Source organism: Hermetia illucens, chromosome 3 (genome assembly GCF_905115235.1).
Source record: "Hermetia illucens chromosome 3, iHerIll2.2.curated.20191125, whole genome shotgun sequence".
Taxonomy (NCBI): domain Eukaryota; kingdom Metazoa; phylum Arthropoda; class Insecta; order Diptera; family Stratiomyidae; genus Hermetia; species Hermetia illucens.
Window position 1 is genome coordinate 148,399,265 of NC_051851.1, and position 15,283 is coordinate 148,414,547.

Consider the following 15,283-nt stretch of genomic DNA (forward strand, 5'->3'; position numbering starts at 1 on the left):
GTCGGGATATTGTATTTAAGGATAGGATACAAGGACCTGAAGGCACCAGTTGCACGGCCAAGAGCCTTCGCTATATGAGGGACGTGGGAGAGGCGGGAATTTCAAAGGGAAAGGGAAGGGAAATTTCAAAACCAGAAATATCATATATGTTGGCTCCACCACATGGGAGCTTATGGTCACTGTAATTTCGATGCAAAAACTTCATCGTTACAAAGAAAAAGAAAACACAACAAAGTATTCGCCTCTATGCATTTTCTCTTGAAATATTACCAGATAATAGTACACCGGTTATTTTATCAACAACATAAGGTATATCAAATTTTTATTATTTATGTAAAAACGCCATCAGTCTTAGTGACAAACAAAGCGAAAATACTAGAAACTATGAAATACAACTAAAGATATTGAACACTTTGTTTATACCCGCTGAATAGTTTTGCAACCCGTCTTGCCTGGCTAGAAAGAAAGTACCGCTTCGCCCGGACCTCGTGTTAGGCCACCTTATGTGTTGGTGGGGGGTTTATTCGCTGCGAAGCACTGCCGGCAATGCAGTGCACGGTTCACGTCTCCGCTGCGTCGCCATAGTACTTACCAAAAGATTTTGGTGCGTAGTGAAACGGTATGGGACGAACGGATCGAGACACAATGGAAGAGTGAAAAATTGTGTTTTTCCCCATTATCTCCAATCGCGGGATCATATAATTTTCATTATTTTATTTCATGCCACAGTTCATGAAACATGTCTGATTATTCGATTCGTTTTGAATGCAGAGTATGTATTCTCTGCTCAATAGTGATTAACAAACGACCTGAAAAAATGTCTAGAATAAAACAAGTGTCAGAATGGCTACCAAAATCTGAAATACTGAAATATATGGTCATCATATAAAATATTGTCGTAAACACGCTAAACACAAAACAAACACTAACTGACAAATCGAATTGACACTGACAAGTTTGACAAGTTCCACACTAACAGGTTCCACATATCTGGGAGGTGTAAAGAACGCACTTAAAGGACTTTGAAAGTGCTCCCTATTTTTCATGGAGCTTTCCGTTGAATGAAACCAATATTTTTTTATTTTGTTACCTCAAAATGCATTCTATATCTAATGCTTACACCGAGGTCAAAAGAATTATAATTTACTGCCTAGCCTTCTTCACATTTTCTCGAACGAGATTAGTAATTAAGTGGTCTCCCACTCGTGAATATAAGTACTACGCATCGTGTTGCCATTGAGGTAATTAATTTTTTCAGGTTGGTCCCTGGCGAACTGTTCCAAGTCTGAAGTATCGCGTTCCGAAGCTCCTAAGTGGTATCCTTCATTCGAGGCAATTGGAGTAACTCCTAATATTTTCAATTGGATTGATGTCTGCACTTTGTGGTGAGACATCCAAAGTATGAACCTTGTCCTTTTGTGAGAACGTTAATACCTAAAACCTTTTCACTTTTTTATATTCTTTGAAGCGCTATGCCTAGGAGCATTATGGTGTGCAAAGATTAGCTCACCATTTTGCGAAAATATATCAGAATCGTTTAATAATTATTCTGAGTACTGTTACAGTCTAGAAAGGCTAGCTCTGCGCTACGACTGTTTAAGTAACCACACACTATTAGTCCCTTTTTTTGGGTTTTCAATTGACGAAACCAACTCGTCTTTTAAATCAAACATAAAATATTTCATCAGTAACAAAAGCAAAACAGCTCGGAAAAGCGGGAGCCTAGACGCTTCAGATATGAAAGATATTGTGTTTTTCTTATGTGAACCTTGGGTTCACGTCTTTCGACATTTATACGTAGCTAAAAATTCAAAATATTCCTTCATGTATTTCCAAATTTGAAGATGCATGTACATATTGAAGACATAAATATTGTGTTCATCCTAAATAAACAAACATTGCCCATTACCGTTTATTATATATGGACATATATGGTATACGCATCTAAATTGAACATCACAGTTTTCTGCGTACGCATCTGAATATTTCCGTTTTACTTCATACGCAGCGTGCGTACATAACACTGTCGTATCAAATAAAGTTGTAATATCCGACATGCAAATCCTTTTGTTTCTTTATTTTCTTTTGCAGTACTTGTGGAGAAACCTATCTGATTGTACGCAACATTTTGCCTTTTCGTACTACATTTTGTTTTCAGTCTATTTAAATCGTTTATTTTGTTAAGAATTATGCCAATATGGCGACTTAACATTGTGAATTTCACATGATAAGATCAGTGGTAATGTTCGGCGAGAAATCCCTCAAACACATGGCGGCAATGCTTCGATAATTTTACACTGTTCTTCTCATTCTCACCAAAGTAGCAGAATCCCTTCGAGTGGGAGTGGCTGCTTCTGTCACTAATGCATTACTTCGTGTATTGAAGATTTTTAAAAACAATGATTATCCTACACACACTGGGAGTCTCATTGATCGAATAGCTGTGCGGTGTGTCCTTTGCTACCGAGTAGCACGCTCACAGCAGTTCAGGGACAAGAATAGAAGATCGGAACTGTCGCTTGCTACACTTCGCGAACACCCGTACCGCGAAAAAACAAACGATACGTCCGCTCGCTAAGAGAACCTAACCCGAACGATAATAATTCGTTATTCATCTCAATTGAACTCGTTTTTGAGCATTCCTCCTCGCCACAACTCGGACGAACATTGGGCAGTTGCGGTAGTTTGCGGGGTGGTCATTGCCACGGCAGTTCACACACTTTGGCGCCTGCTCAGGTGTTTTTGAGCATTCGCCCGGACCATGAATTATGTCACACTTCACGCAGCGGTACGCGATATGGCAGTTTGTTGCTGCGTGACCCACTCGTTGGCAGTTCTTGCATTGCAAGACCTGCTTGTTGTTGATCTGCTCGAAGCGCACCAGGGTATGTTGGATGGCCCTGATGCTAGAAATATGTTGCTCCGAAAACGAGGAGTCGAAGGTGACCAGCCACAGATCTAGCTGGACATTTTTAGGTATTTTGATACCGATTCTTATGATTCTTTTGATTGAAAAGGCCCTGCGTTCATGGTTTTCGCCCAAGTTGTGACGAAAGGCTTGACGCTCATCGCGCTGGAGGCTCCTTGCGCCTTTAGTTCTTCTAAGATCTCGGTAGGCGAGAAAGAAGCGTCCAGGTCTCTGAGGATGAGGCTTGTGTGAGGGAAGGGTGTAGGTGAAGAACTTGTTCTTGTTCTTCACCAGAATTTTTTTGCTACAGAGTAGTCTTCAGGCGTTTGCGTTAGAATTTGATGAGAGTTACCTGATTTTTTAATCAGGTAACTGTTGGGTAGGGCACGCGAAATGGATTCTTTAATATTCTTGAAAGTGGTTAGTGGCTCAACAACTACTAGTGGAGGAATCTTTCGACATACCTCCTTTTTAGTCAATACTGCAGCAGATAGTCTCGGCTGTTGTTGGCTTGGTGTTAGTTGTTTGGCTGCACCGGCGGGCTGTCGTTTTCTCGCTTCGTTGAGGGAAGGGAAGGCCTCAGGTTGCGACCCGGATGGTAGCGCGAGTGGCGCCGGCGATGTTTGCTCGGTGTGGACAGTGGTGTCCATCACCTCAGCTGTTGTCGTTGGTGTGGCTGGCGCTGTAGGAGCAGTTGATGTCCCGAACGTGCGGGCGATGGTCGCTTCGAGCGACTTGATGACGGCCAGGAGCTGCCGGTTATTCTCGCGTGCTTCGCGGAGTTCCCTGAAGAGCCGCTTGTTCTGCTTGCGCAGTACTACCGCATCGCGGATCGCGCCGACGGATACTGAGCTCTTGACCGTCCCGTCCGAGCTCGTCTCCGAGTCGGACTCGCAGTCGCTGGAGAGCGTTACCTCAGACGCGGTCTCCATTCCGTCGTCTGAGTTTCGCCTGTCGGGCTGTCAGTCGTCTTCCTGCGCTTCTTCCGGGTCATCTTGGTGAACCCGGCTGCGTCGGTCTCACTCATTGTCTTTCACTGCTCTTGCTTTTCACTGTTTATATTGTTTTTTCACTGTTTTAATTGTTTTTCACTATTTTAATTGTTTTTATACACTTGGTTTCCGGTTTTGCTGTGAACAGAAGGCGATAGACACAACTCTTACAACACGTCCGATCGTCTCGGACGCTCGACACTGACGCTTATCTAAACTAGAATCATAACAACACTTAATATAGTAGGCGAAAGCACACGGTATACGCTCTTGAAGTTTTAACTAATCTTCACGAGGCGGAATCGAAACTTTACTGTTCTCACGATAAGCTCGCTAATACTTTTCTATTACTCGCGCTGAAGTGATCTGTCTCGCGGTTGGGAACAGAAGAGACCGACTTCTTTCCATGCGGCCCTTACTGTCCCAACCAACGGCACTTTTTTACCGCTGGCTCTCCACTTCCCCGGTGCGTTCTGAAAACGCGTGAGTGGAGAGTTTCCACGTTCAGCGCCATCTACCCGTCCGCATCCGCAACATCCGAAATAAATTTCGAATGCTGCAGATCCTGCCGCGCCACATCACTCCGCCCCCAGACGAAACCTAGGGGTTTCGGCGACGGATCCCCGAACTTCGTTCGCCGTTAATCCACAAAGCGGACACGACGTTGCTTCGGGGCGCACACGGGTTTCAGCCTGGACAAAGAGACCGCCTTTTTGTGACCACCGATCTCGAGCTGGAAAAAATGTTCTCCCCGCTCGAGAACGCGGTACGGGCCCTCATATGGAGGCTGCAGCAGCTTCCGGACGGCATCCGTCCTGATCAGCACGTGCGTGCATGTGTCCAGTTCCTTGGGCGAACAAGCAGGTATGGACGAGTGTCGAGTGGGTGGTGGCGCTTTGATGCGACGGAGATTGTCCCTCAGCAGACGCACCAACCCCGACTCCGTGAGACCCGATCTCTTGTCGAAGACCGGATCGCTTGGGAGTCTTGGGTTCTCCCCGTAAACCAGCTCCGCGGGGCTGGCAGCAAATTCCTCTCGGCGGGTTGTACGAAGGCCGAGTAGGACGAGAGGCAAGACTTGAGTCCAGGACGGGTCGTCGCGTGCCATAATGGCGGCTTTCAGCGTCCGGTGCCAACGTTCTAGCATCCCATTGGACTGCGGGTGGTATGCAGTGGTCCGCTGGCGTTTAAAACCCAGGAGTTTGCCTAACTCGGAGAAAAGGGTGGACTCAAATTGCATTCCCTGGTCAGTGACGATCACTGCAGGGACGCCAAAGCGAGGTATCCACTCTCGGCAGAGGGCTTCGGCACAAGATTGCGCCGTAATGTCCTTCAGAGGTATTGCCTCAGGCCACCGCGTGAACCTGTCGATGATTGTGAGGCAATACTTGTAACCGTGCGAGTCTCGCAAAGGCCCTATTATGTCGAGGTGTATTGTGTGGAAACGCTTGGTAGTGCGGGGGAATGAGCCCACTTCTTTCCTTACATGCCTGGAGACTTTACACTTCTGGCATGCGATGCACTCTCTGGCCCAGGAATTGATATCCTTGTTCATGGAGGGCCAGAAGTATTTTCCGGTGACTAACCGGTTTGTTGTCCTGATGCCGGGATGCGCCAAGTCGTGAACTGCGTGGAACACTTCCTTGCGAAATGTGGCCGGAATGTATGGCCGAGGTCCCTTTTCCGAGTCTTCGCAGCAGAGCGAGAGGTTTGAGCCGAAGATGGGCAACTCCCGAAATTTGTATTTGGGGTTGGACTTGAGGCTCTGAAGTGCTGCGTCATCCACTTGCGCCTTGGCAATAGCCGAGAAATCGAGTGAGGCGGGGATGTTGACTTCGGAGACACGAGACAAAGCGTCAGCAACAATGTTGTCCTTCCCGGACACGTGCTGGATGTCTGACGTGAACTGGCTTATGAAGCTCAGGTGTCGAAGCTGACGAGGGGACGCTTTGTCGGGCTTCTGTTTCAAAGCGAACGTGAGAGGCTTATGGTCCGTGAACACTGTGAACGGCCTGCCTTCTAGGGAGAAACGGAAGTATTTGATGGACAGGTATGCGGCGAGCAGTTCGCGATCGTAGGTGCTGTAGTTCCGTTGAGCGGGATTCAACTGTTTCGAGAAGAAGCTCAACGGCTGCCAAACTTGGTCCACCTTTTGGTGAAGGGCAGCACCTACTGCGATGTCGGAGGCATCAACAAAAACGGCTAGGGGTGCATCTTGATGAGGAAATGCCAAAAGTGTAGCATCAGCCAGTTGCTGTCTGGATTTATTGAACGCGCAGACAGCCTCTTCAGACCACACAATCTCTCGTGTGTCTTTTGTTTTGGGGCCAGACAAGTACGCGTTCAAAACGGACTGGTGATGAGCGGCCTTGGGCAGGAAACGACGGTAAAAGTTTAGCATGCCCAAGAACCTCCTCAACTCCCTCACTGTTTTTGGACGCGGGAAGCTTGTGATTGCTTGCACCTTGTCTGGGTCGGGTTGTATTCCTTCAGAGGAAATGGAGTGGCCGAGGAATCTCACCTGTTTTTGAAGGAATTTGCACTTCTCAACGTTTAAGACTAAACCGGCCTCAAGGAGACGTTGAAAAATGCACTCGAGATGGGCTAAGTGCTCAGACTCAGTAGAAGAAGCGACCAAAACATCATCCAAATAGACGAAACAGAAATCGAGGTTTCGCAGGACTGAGTGAATGAACCTTTGAAAGGTTTGCGCCGCATTGCACAATCCGAAAGTCATTCGGGTGAACTCGAAGAGTCCAAAGGGTGTGCATATTGCCGTCTTTGGAATGTCTTCAGGAGCTACTGGGATTTGGTGGTATGCCTTGGCTAAGTCCAAGGTCGAAAAGATGCGGCAATTCGCGAGGTGATGCGCAAAGTCGTGGATGAGTGGAATTGGATATCGGTCAGGAACAGTCTGTGCGTTTAGCCTTCTGTAATCCCCACAGGGACGCCATTCGCCATTTGGCTTAGGGACCATATGTAAAGGGGAAGACCAACAGCTGTTTGAGGGCCTGCAGATACCCTGTTGAACAAGTTGTTCAAATTCTTTCCGCGCGATAGCCAGTTTCTGGGGTGGTAGAGGACGCACCTTTGAGAAAATCGGGGAACCAGTAGTATTTATGTGGTGCTGCACATTGTGCTTTACTGGTTTCGAGAGACTACATTCGGTAGTTATCTGGCTGAACTTTTGGAGGAGTGTCCGAACACGAGAGTCGGAGATGTCTTCCAAAAGAACGGAAAGGTTATTGTCAGCGTGAGATACCATTTGGCCCGACGAATTTAGTTTGGTTGTGGGGTCTATAAGGGACTTATGTTGCAAGTCCACCAGCAACCCATAGTGACACAAGAAGTCTGCGCCTAATATGGGGAAGCTGACATCCGCCAGGATGAAACGCCACGGAAACGTCCTACGCAAGCCAAGACTCACGTCCACTTGCCTGTACCCGTATGTATTGATGCGGGAGGAATTTGCTGCCGCCAGTTTGAGGGGTTGTGGAAATAGTCGATGATGCTGGGGTACGGGAAGAACCGAAACCTCCGCACCCGTGTCGACGAGGTAGTTGCGCCTGCTGAGGGGGTCGAAAATAGTTAGGCGACGTGGCGCTGCGCTCTGGGTGGCCGTCGCCAAGACCCCCCGCGGACCTAGTTTTTTGTGGTAGGCGCGAATTTGCAAGGTAGCGTACATCTTGTCGCTTTGTCTCCGAAGTTACGATGATACCAGCAAATACCCTGGTCCGCAGGCTGTCTTGACGACCTGCTACCCGAACGCCCTTTTCGTGTGGCAGACCGTGAGCGAGCTCGCGGCCTGGCACTCGAACGCTGAGCGTCCAACGTCGCCCGCATCTCGGCCACGCTGGCGGTTAAGGCCGCGATCTCGCGCCGTAAGTCGCCGACCTCATCCGACGGTGGTTGAACGGCCGCTATGGTTGGGCGAACGTACACCTCCTGTACTTGATCGGCCGTTGCTGCTAGTTCCTCCAAGGAACCGGAGACGCATGCTAGGATCGCCTGGGTGCCCTCCGGGAGCCGACGCAGCCAGAGCGACTTGATCAGGTCGTCGCCGATCTTGCTCCCACCCAATTGCCTCATTTCACGAAGCAATTGGCTGGGAGTTCGATCACCCAACGTTAAACCCGCCAGCAAGTGGTCTAATTTTGCCGACTCGCTTGCCGACAGGCGCCTGATCAACTCGCTCTTGAGCTGAGCATACGATGCCGACTTCACTACGTCGGACACCAGAAGTATGGACTCTTCGTCCAGGCCGACCACCGCGTAGTTGAAACGGGTCGCGTCCGATGTGATACCGGACATTTGGAACTGTGCTTCCAAATGCACGAACCACAGCTCGGGGTTCCGACGCCAAAAAGGAGGAACGCGTACGGCGAGGGCGGTCACTTGTGGGTCCGATGGGCCTGCCGCGTCTTTATTTTCAAACGACATTTTTCCTAACGAGAAGTACGATATTGTGATGCAGACGCGGTGAGTTTATACTGAAACGCGGTGAAATTTACACCGACACGGCAGGCCGCACCCACAAATGCACGCACGAAACGAGAAAAAGAAAACGACGACCGAAGCGGACGCTCTCCAGCGCAGACCAAAAACACCGGGAAAACAGAGAACTTGCGATTTGAAACACCTCAACGCCGTCTCTTGCAGCGGCTTTAACTTTATTGTCAGTTTTTCTTTAAATAATATTTCAATTTCAAACAATTATTTTGACAAAGGCTGATGAGAATACGCAAACACTTCTTCAATTGAAAATTTATCGATTTTCCGCTCGGCTGCAAGGAAGCAAGAGTTCCGGAATGCGTTGGCTCCGCTGCTGCTGCTGCTTAAGTTGGGCGGATGACGGCCGGACAGCTCTCCGATCTGTTGATTCCCGGCTCGGGCTGGCGTGAATGCGATAAGCAGTCGCTACTGCTGATCGTTGCCGCGGCTACTCCTGTCCCTGCTACGTGACTCTACCTGCCGTTTCCTTCCTGTGAGTTCCCAGTTCCGCAATTCGACAGTTGATTGAGTTGACCGGCCGAGCAACGAGGAAAGGGCGACGAAAATGTCCGCCGGTGGCACTTAGACAGCTCGAGCCGTGGGCGCGCTCGGCTCTACTTGGGCGCGCTGGGTGACTAGCTCGCGATGCGATGACTGAGCGAAATGTTTTCGTACTATCCCCGACGTTGTAGCAACGCAGCGAAAGCAAGACTCGTTTTCGGGCGAGAAAAGTGCCAATCCGTTGAATGTGCTACGCGCACCGGGCTGAAGATCGAGATTTTGGGAAAACACTGCGATCCTTTCTTTGTTGTTTGTTGCGGAGTAACTGGTGGGAACGATTTATTTGGGATCGCTGATGCTGGAGTTCCCAAGGATGCTGTTCTTCGGGGTCACCACTTTAACTAATCTTCACGAGGCGGAATCGAAACTTTACTGTTCTCACGATAAGCTCGCTAATACTTTTCTATTACTCGCGCTGAAGTGATCTGTCTCGCGGTTGGGAACAGAAGAGACCGACTTCTTTCCATGCGGCCCTTACTGTCCCAACCAACGGCACTTTTTTACCGCTGGCTCTCCACTTCCCCGGTGCGTTCTGAAAACGCGTGAGTGGAGAGTTTCCACGTTCAGCGCCATCTACCCGTCCGCATCCGCAACATCCGAAATAAATTTCGAATGCTGCAGATCCTGCCGCGCCACAAAGTGTTGTTGTTGACGCTGATGATGGATCTGGCTGACAACTTTGAATATCTTGAAGTAGACATTCGAAATTCGCATAAACTACAAAAGGTACATATGTGGCGCGCCATCTATTTGTTCGCATTCGCAACATTCGAAAAATGCTGCGAATCCTGCCGCGCCACATCTATTTGTCTTTCGAAATGTCTATTCTCCAAGGTTGATTTCTCTGGGAACACCATTTTTGTTACAATTTTGCTGCAATCGTTTTCGTGGTTCTTTAGTTTTTCCGTTGAATAAAAATGCTGAAGGCATTTGTTGCATACAAATATTTTAGAACAGTGTGACGTTTGTTGGTCTCGTATTAATCTATAGCAAATAAAATATATGAAAAGCTCTGAAAGAAAGAACAAAAAAAGCTAATCTATTATAGTCCTCTTATCTTCACATATCTTTAATCCAAATGTACTGGTTTTTTTAGTGGTTTTAATTTCCGAATTGTATCCAAATAAGTTGATGCTGATTGACGGATTTAGCTCCCCGAACACACTAATGTCTTTCACTTTCAGGGGGAAATCAAGCCCCCAAAAGTTTATAATTCGTCCATTTTTTAACACTATTACACTATCTGTGATATCATCGATTTCATATGTTGATATTTTTTCTAAGTGAGTGCTCACGGGGTATAGGGCAGAAATGATGCTCCACTTGAAGCAATAAATATCTTTATTTCTCACGTTTACACATGCACGTTTTTGAGCTATGTACTTTGAGGATGGAATAAAATTCGTTTCCCTGAGTGGTTTGAACTTATTTAGGTTTAATTCAAAATGAGTCAACCTTAATAAAGCCCATCCACTGTCCTTCTCTTGAAACCCTTCCATTTTTTGCACTATTTGTGTCGTCAAATAATTAAACGCGGGCTTCACATGAGAACATTGAAGCAGTGAGAGCGTCAATGTTGCGATCGCCACGGCGTTCTGCGGGCAAACACGCATCTGCCCTTGGACTATCCGATCGTTCTGTGAGAAGGATTCTTCGCGATGATCTTCATTTTCATTCCTATAAGATGGCGATAGTGCAGGAACTTTCAGAACGTGACTTCAATTCTCGGATGAGCGCGTGTGAGCTTCTTCTTGATGTCGTTCCCGAGGGTGCTATTGTTTTTTTTAGCGATGAAGCCCATTTTCATTTGTGTGGGTCGGTATATCTTTACTAAATTTATATCAACTTGATAAGCGATTTTCCGTCACCCAAACAATTAGCACATGGCACTCAAACGATCACCCCTTATCAGCAACCTCAATCAAATCAGCCAAGTACATTTAAATCTAGAGTACGCATATACTCTACCTGCAAACACATTTTCACTTTCACTCGATAATGTGGTCATTGGACAATTACCTAACTTGCTAGTGTTTGGTATGGTAGACAATGAGGCATATACAGGAAAACGGTCGAACAATTCATACAACTTTAAACACAACAATCTGACAAGGTTCAATTTATCAGTCAATGGAGTACAAGTACCGGACCAGCCTCTAGAGTTTGACTTTTCAAATGAAACTCCCGTTAGTACGCGAGGATATCTAAGCTTGTTCAAGGGTACTGGAATACATTATTCCGACAGGGATCATCAAATATCAAGAAAATTCTTCGATAATGGAGCGTTCTTGTTGGCGTTTGATCTCACTCCGGACAATTCCTACAATTCAACATGTGGAAGTCTACTCAACCAGGGCACGATTAGGATCGAGGGGCGATTCAAAGACGCTCTAAAGAAAAGCGTCACATGCGTTGTCTACGCAGAGTGTGATAGCAGTATCGAGATAGACAAGGCTCGGAATGTTTTCACAAGCTATTAAAATCTATATATAGTGCCGACATTCCGACATTCTTCTACATTTAATCAAAAGTCGAAATGAGCTGTTTAGTGAATGTTGACTATCTCCCTGGAGGTGATTTAGCTTTCTTTAAAAAGGTGTCGTTCGCTGGTATTACTGCGGATAATAAGTTGTTCACCAGAGAGACCCAACACAGTTACAGTCTCTCTCTGATCATCAGTGCGATTAGCACGTAAGGTAGCTCTTCGCACATTTGATTGACTGCGACGACCTAAGTCAAGTCGTCTTCTCCTCGGCATCGTAAACACTAAATTATCAAAGGGAGAAAATTTTTCGCTCACTTAACAGTAAAGTGTCACAATCAAAAAAACTATCAAAAAAAGAGCACATTAGCTGGAATGTAACTATCACAAAGGGTCGTCAAAGTGAAGAAAGTTCTCGCGCACTCATAGATATCCTAACGCAATATCATAACATTTCCTCCCGTGTTCTAAAGTGCAACAGGATGGATTGACATAGCTGGTTGTCAAATCTAATGTCAAATATTATGGCTGCGTTCAGAAATGTGATTTGTACCAAAACTTAATATCTTGTCTAGGTCTAGGTAGTCTAGTTTGGTCTTGAAATATTTATGGAAATTAATACAAGGTTTAAACGGTGAGAAGCAAAAATACTAAAAACAGAAATTCTATTTTCCAATCCAACATGTTCTGACATTTGGCGATTCCCCATGTAGCATACAATTTGTTTTATACTTTTTTAAAAGACCCAGTTTGGGGATATCTGCCTGAATAATTTCAACGTCTTTAAGGTATTTTTTTAAAACTTTTGCTTTCTCTTCTCCTTTTACATATATTACTGAACCTTCTAGGGTTGATAAAATTTCTGGTAAATGATTACAATCAATGACACCATTCGACCACGTTAATCCATTTATGAATTTATAATTATAATCTGATTTCCATGCACTATTTGCGTTAAGTTCTTCCTTCGGGAACGGAGGTTTGAAATGATACAAAACTGGATTAATGGAGTCAGTGTGCAATGTAACTAGTTCTTTTACAAACATTTGCTTATTGTTACCAACTACAAACTGGACATCAACAATAACCGACTTTATGTTAGATTCCATAACGTATTGCACTATCTTTTCCGAATCTGCCATCAGAATATTGGAAAATAAAAGAAGCATCCCTATTTATATTTATCATTTTTCTCTTTTCATTCTTGTAATTTAATTCTCCTAAAGCCGTATGGATAGGATAAATGATTATCCACGAGAATTCTTTTATTAAAAGTAAATGCCAGAGTTTTTTCTGCGATTCTGTTATAACAATTCCTACTCGTTTTCGCTTAATTTTATTCTCATACTTGATAATCGCCCCATTTTCTTCCGCAGCTTCTCCCACTACCAAAGATTTTAAATGATTAAAGTTTACAATTTTGGATGTTTGAAAATTAATTGTTATGCCTTTACATTTTGTGATATATTGAGCACCAGGAGAAATTTCAACTTTAAAACTATATGTTTTAGGACCAATGGATACAAATTCCGAAATAAATGCATTAGGACCAAAGGATTCCACTTCATCTGTTAAATCGCCTAAATAATCTGATATTTTAAAAACGGAAGGTGTCTTTTTATTTTCAATAAATATTAAACTGTCAGTGTCGCAATAAAGAAGCGCGTTACCGATATTTTGCATTGCTTCATACAGTTTTATCCGTGCAAAGGCAGTTGTGTATGCTGCAACGGGAATATTAATGTGCGGGAGCATGTTTAGATTTTCATCAAAATATCTCCAGTTTACCCACATTGTGTCCTCATTGATACGTAAAATGGATGATATCTCTATTCCTGGTGATTGAATAAAATTGCAAAACTCGTTGAAATCACCAAACACGCTTGTAAATGATTTATTTTCCCTTTGAGCAAACTTACCCCAAAAACAATTCAAAATCAGTTTTGCCGCCGCTCGCTTTCCAGAATTTTTCTTTATATTGTCTATATCCAGTTAGGTAGGAATAGTGGACTGTATGTAGGTTGGCTTGGAGGCAAGGAAAATACCGGTATAAACTTAAAAACTTAGTTTATTAAAACAAAATTAACAGCTACGGAAAAATGCTTTAGGCCGGTGGTATGGCGGAGAGGAAAAGTGCCTTTTGCTTCGGAGAGCTGGCATAGCGTTAAGTAAAACTCACGGCGCAGCGAGCGTCTTCCGGCGATCATCGCGCCACAAGGAAGCGCGAGTCTGGTTCAAATTCAAATATGCGCAAACAGTACTATTGCTTATAGTTGAACAATCTGACAATTTTACACTCATCTATAATTTTGAAAAATTTATGAAAAACTACGTCATCCTGATTTATTTTAAACTCCTTGGAACATTCAAAAAGAATCTTGAAAAATGAATTCTTTTCTTCCACTGTTATTGAAACTTTTTGTTCCTTCAAGTAACTAACAGTGCTCATCACCTTAAAGCAAAACTCTTTACCCAAAGCAACAGAATTTTGTAAGAGCTGAATTAAATTAAAAGTGAAAGACATTTTTAGAAAATTTTATTTTACTGTATGCTTTTATTTTTGTTTCTGTTTTCTCCTTTTCTCCTAATCTATACAATAATCTATACAATCCAGAGCAATAAAACAAGCTATATTAGATTCCTTTTTTTTTGAGAGATCGATGTAATCGTCTCTCTTCTTTTAGCTTGTATATTTTCTTTAGAATTTCTACTTTATTTCCCTTTTCGGCAATGGCTGCGACTCTGTACAAATCAGCCAGCTCACGCCTTATTCTATGGTGAAGACCGGCTCGAAGGGGCTTCTCCTTAGCCTCTGCAAAAGCAGCTGGTTGCGTTTGAGGCTTTTGCAGGTTCCTTGCCCGGTACTCCTCAATGGAAATTGGCCTGGGACCCGCAGGTTTATCCTTGAGTGCTTCTTGGAGACTCATCTATATAAATAAATATTTTATATTTTTTTTTTTATTTTGAAAGAGCTAAAAAGCTGATTATCATTCAAATACCTTAAGTATTACTTTTTAGTGAATTTATTTATACTTGAGTTTTGAAATTCAATATATTTAACTTCCAAAGATGAGTATTAAGTATTTATTTATTTTGAATTTAAGTCACGAGCGAACCGAAGTGTATAGCGCCGCGGTTGGAAACAGAAGAGACCGACTTATTTCCATGCGGTCCTTACTGTCCCAACCAACGGCATTTTTTTACCGCTGGTTCTCCACTTCCCTGGTGCGTTCTGAAAACGAGTGAGTGAGTGGAGAGTTTCTGAGTTCAGCGCCATCTACCCGTCCGCATCCGCAACATCCGAAATAAATTTCGAATGCTGCAGATCCTGCCGCGCCACATACCTTAGCTAATAAGGCAACGGTACTGTTTCTCTATTTTATTATTGGTTGAATCTGAAATAAAGTTAGAAAACCTGTTAATAATTGTTAAATAAATTTTACGAAAGACTCTTACCCCACTGCTACCTTCCTTCCTGATCGTTTCAAAATTTCTGGGGATTTCCCACTTGAAATTTGCACTATTTATACCTATTCTTTAAGGAGTCGAAAAAAATAAAAGATCAAACTATACTGGATAAATCAAATCATAATGTTCACAAGCAACAAATCTTCATTATCGCAATCTCTTGGTTCCGTGCATCTTTTCATGCGAAATATTGCAATAAATCAACAGACAAATGAAATTGTAAGGAGTTTACATTCGCAGATGTTGGGTAATTAATTTCAGGAAACATAAAAATATCATAAAACTGCACCGGATAAATCAAGGCATATGCATGCGTATTTTTTCTTGTTGACAAAAAACACATCATCATGATCGCAGTATCTTAATCCATTGCATTTTTTA

General features: G+C 44.2%; 2 protein-coding genes across 2 annotated transcripts in view; both read left to right on the forward strand.

Annotated features, from left to right (window-relative positions):
• Positions 1–15,283, forward strand: part of LOC119651462 (uncharacterized protein DDB_G0271670) — a 168,801-nt gene that overhangs the window by 84,338 nt on the left and 69,180 nt on the right. The window lies entirely within an intron of this gene.
• Positions 10,836–11,432, forward strand: LOC119652174 (uncharacterized protein F54H12.2-like). Its single transcript, XM_038056119.1, has one exon. It carries the CDS (start codon positions 10,836–10,838, stop codon positions 11,430–11,432), a length of 597 nt encoding a protein of 198 aa, XP_037912047.1.

Bases quoted from the DNA above. Each gene is read 5' to 3' on its own strand.
- LOC119652174 (XM_038056119.1), top strand. From the start codon at position 10,836: ATGGCACTCAAACGATCACCCCTTATCAGCAACCTCAATCAAATCAGC.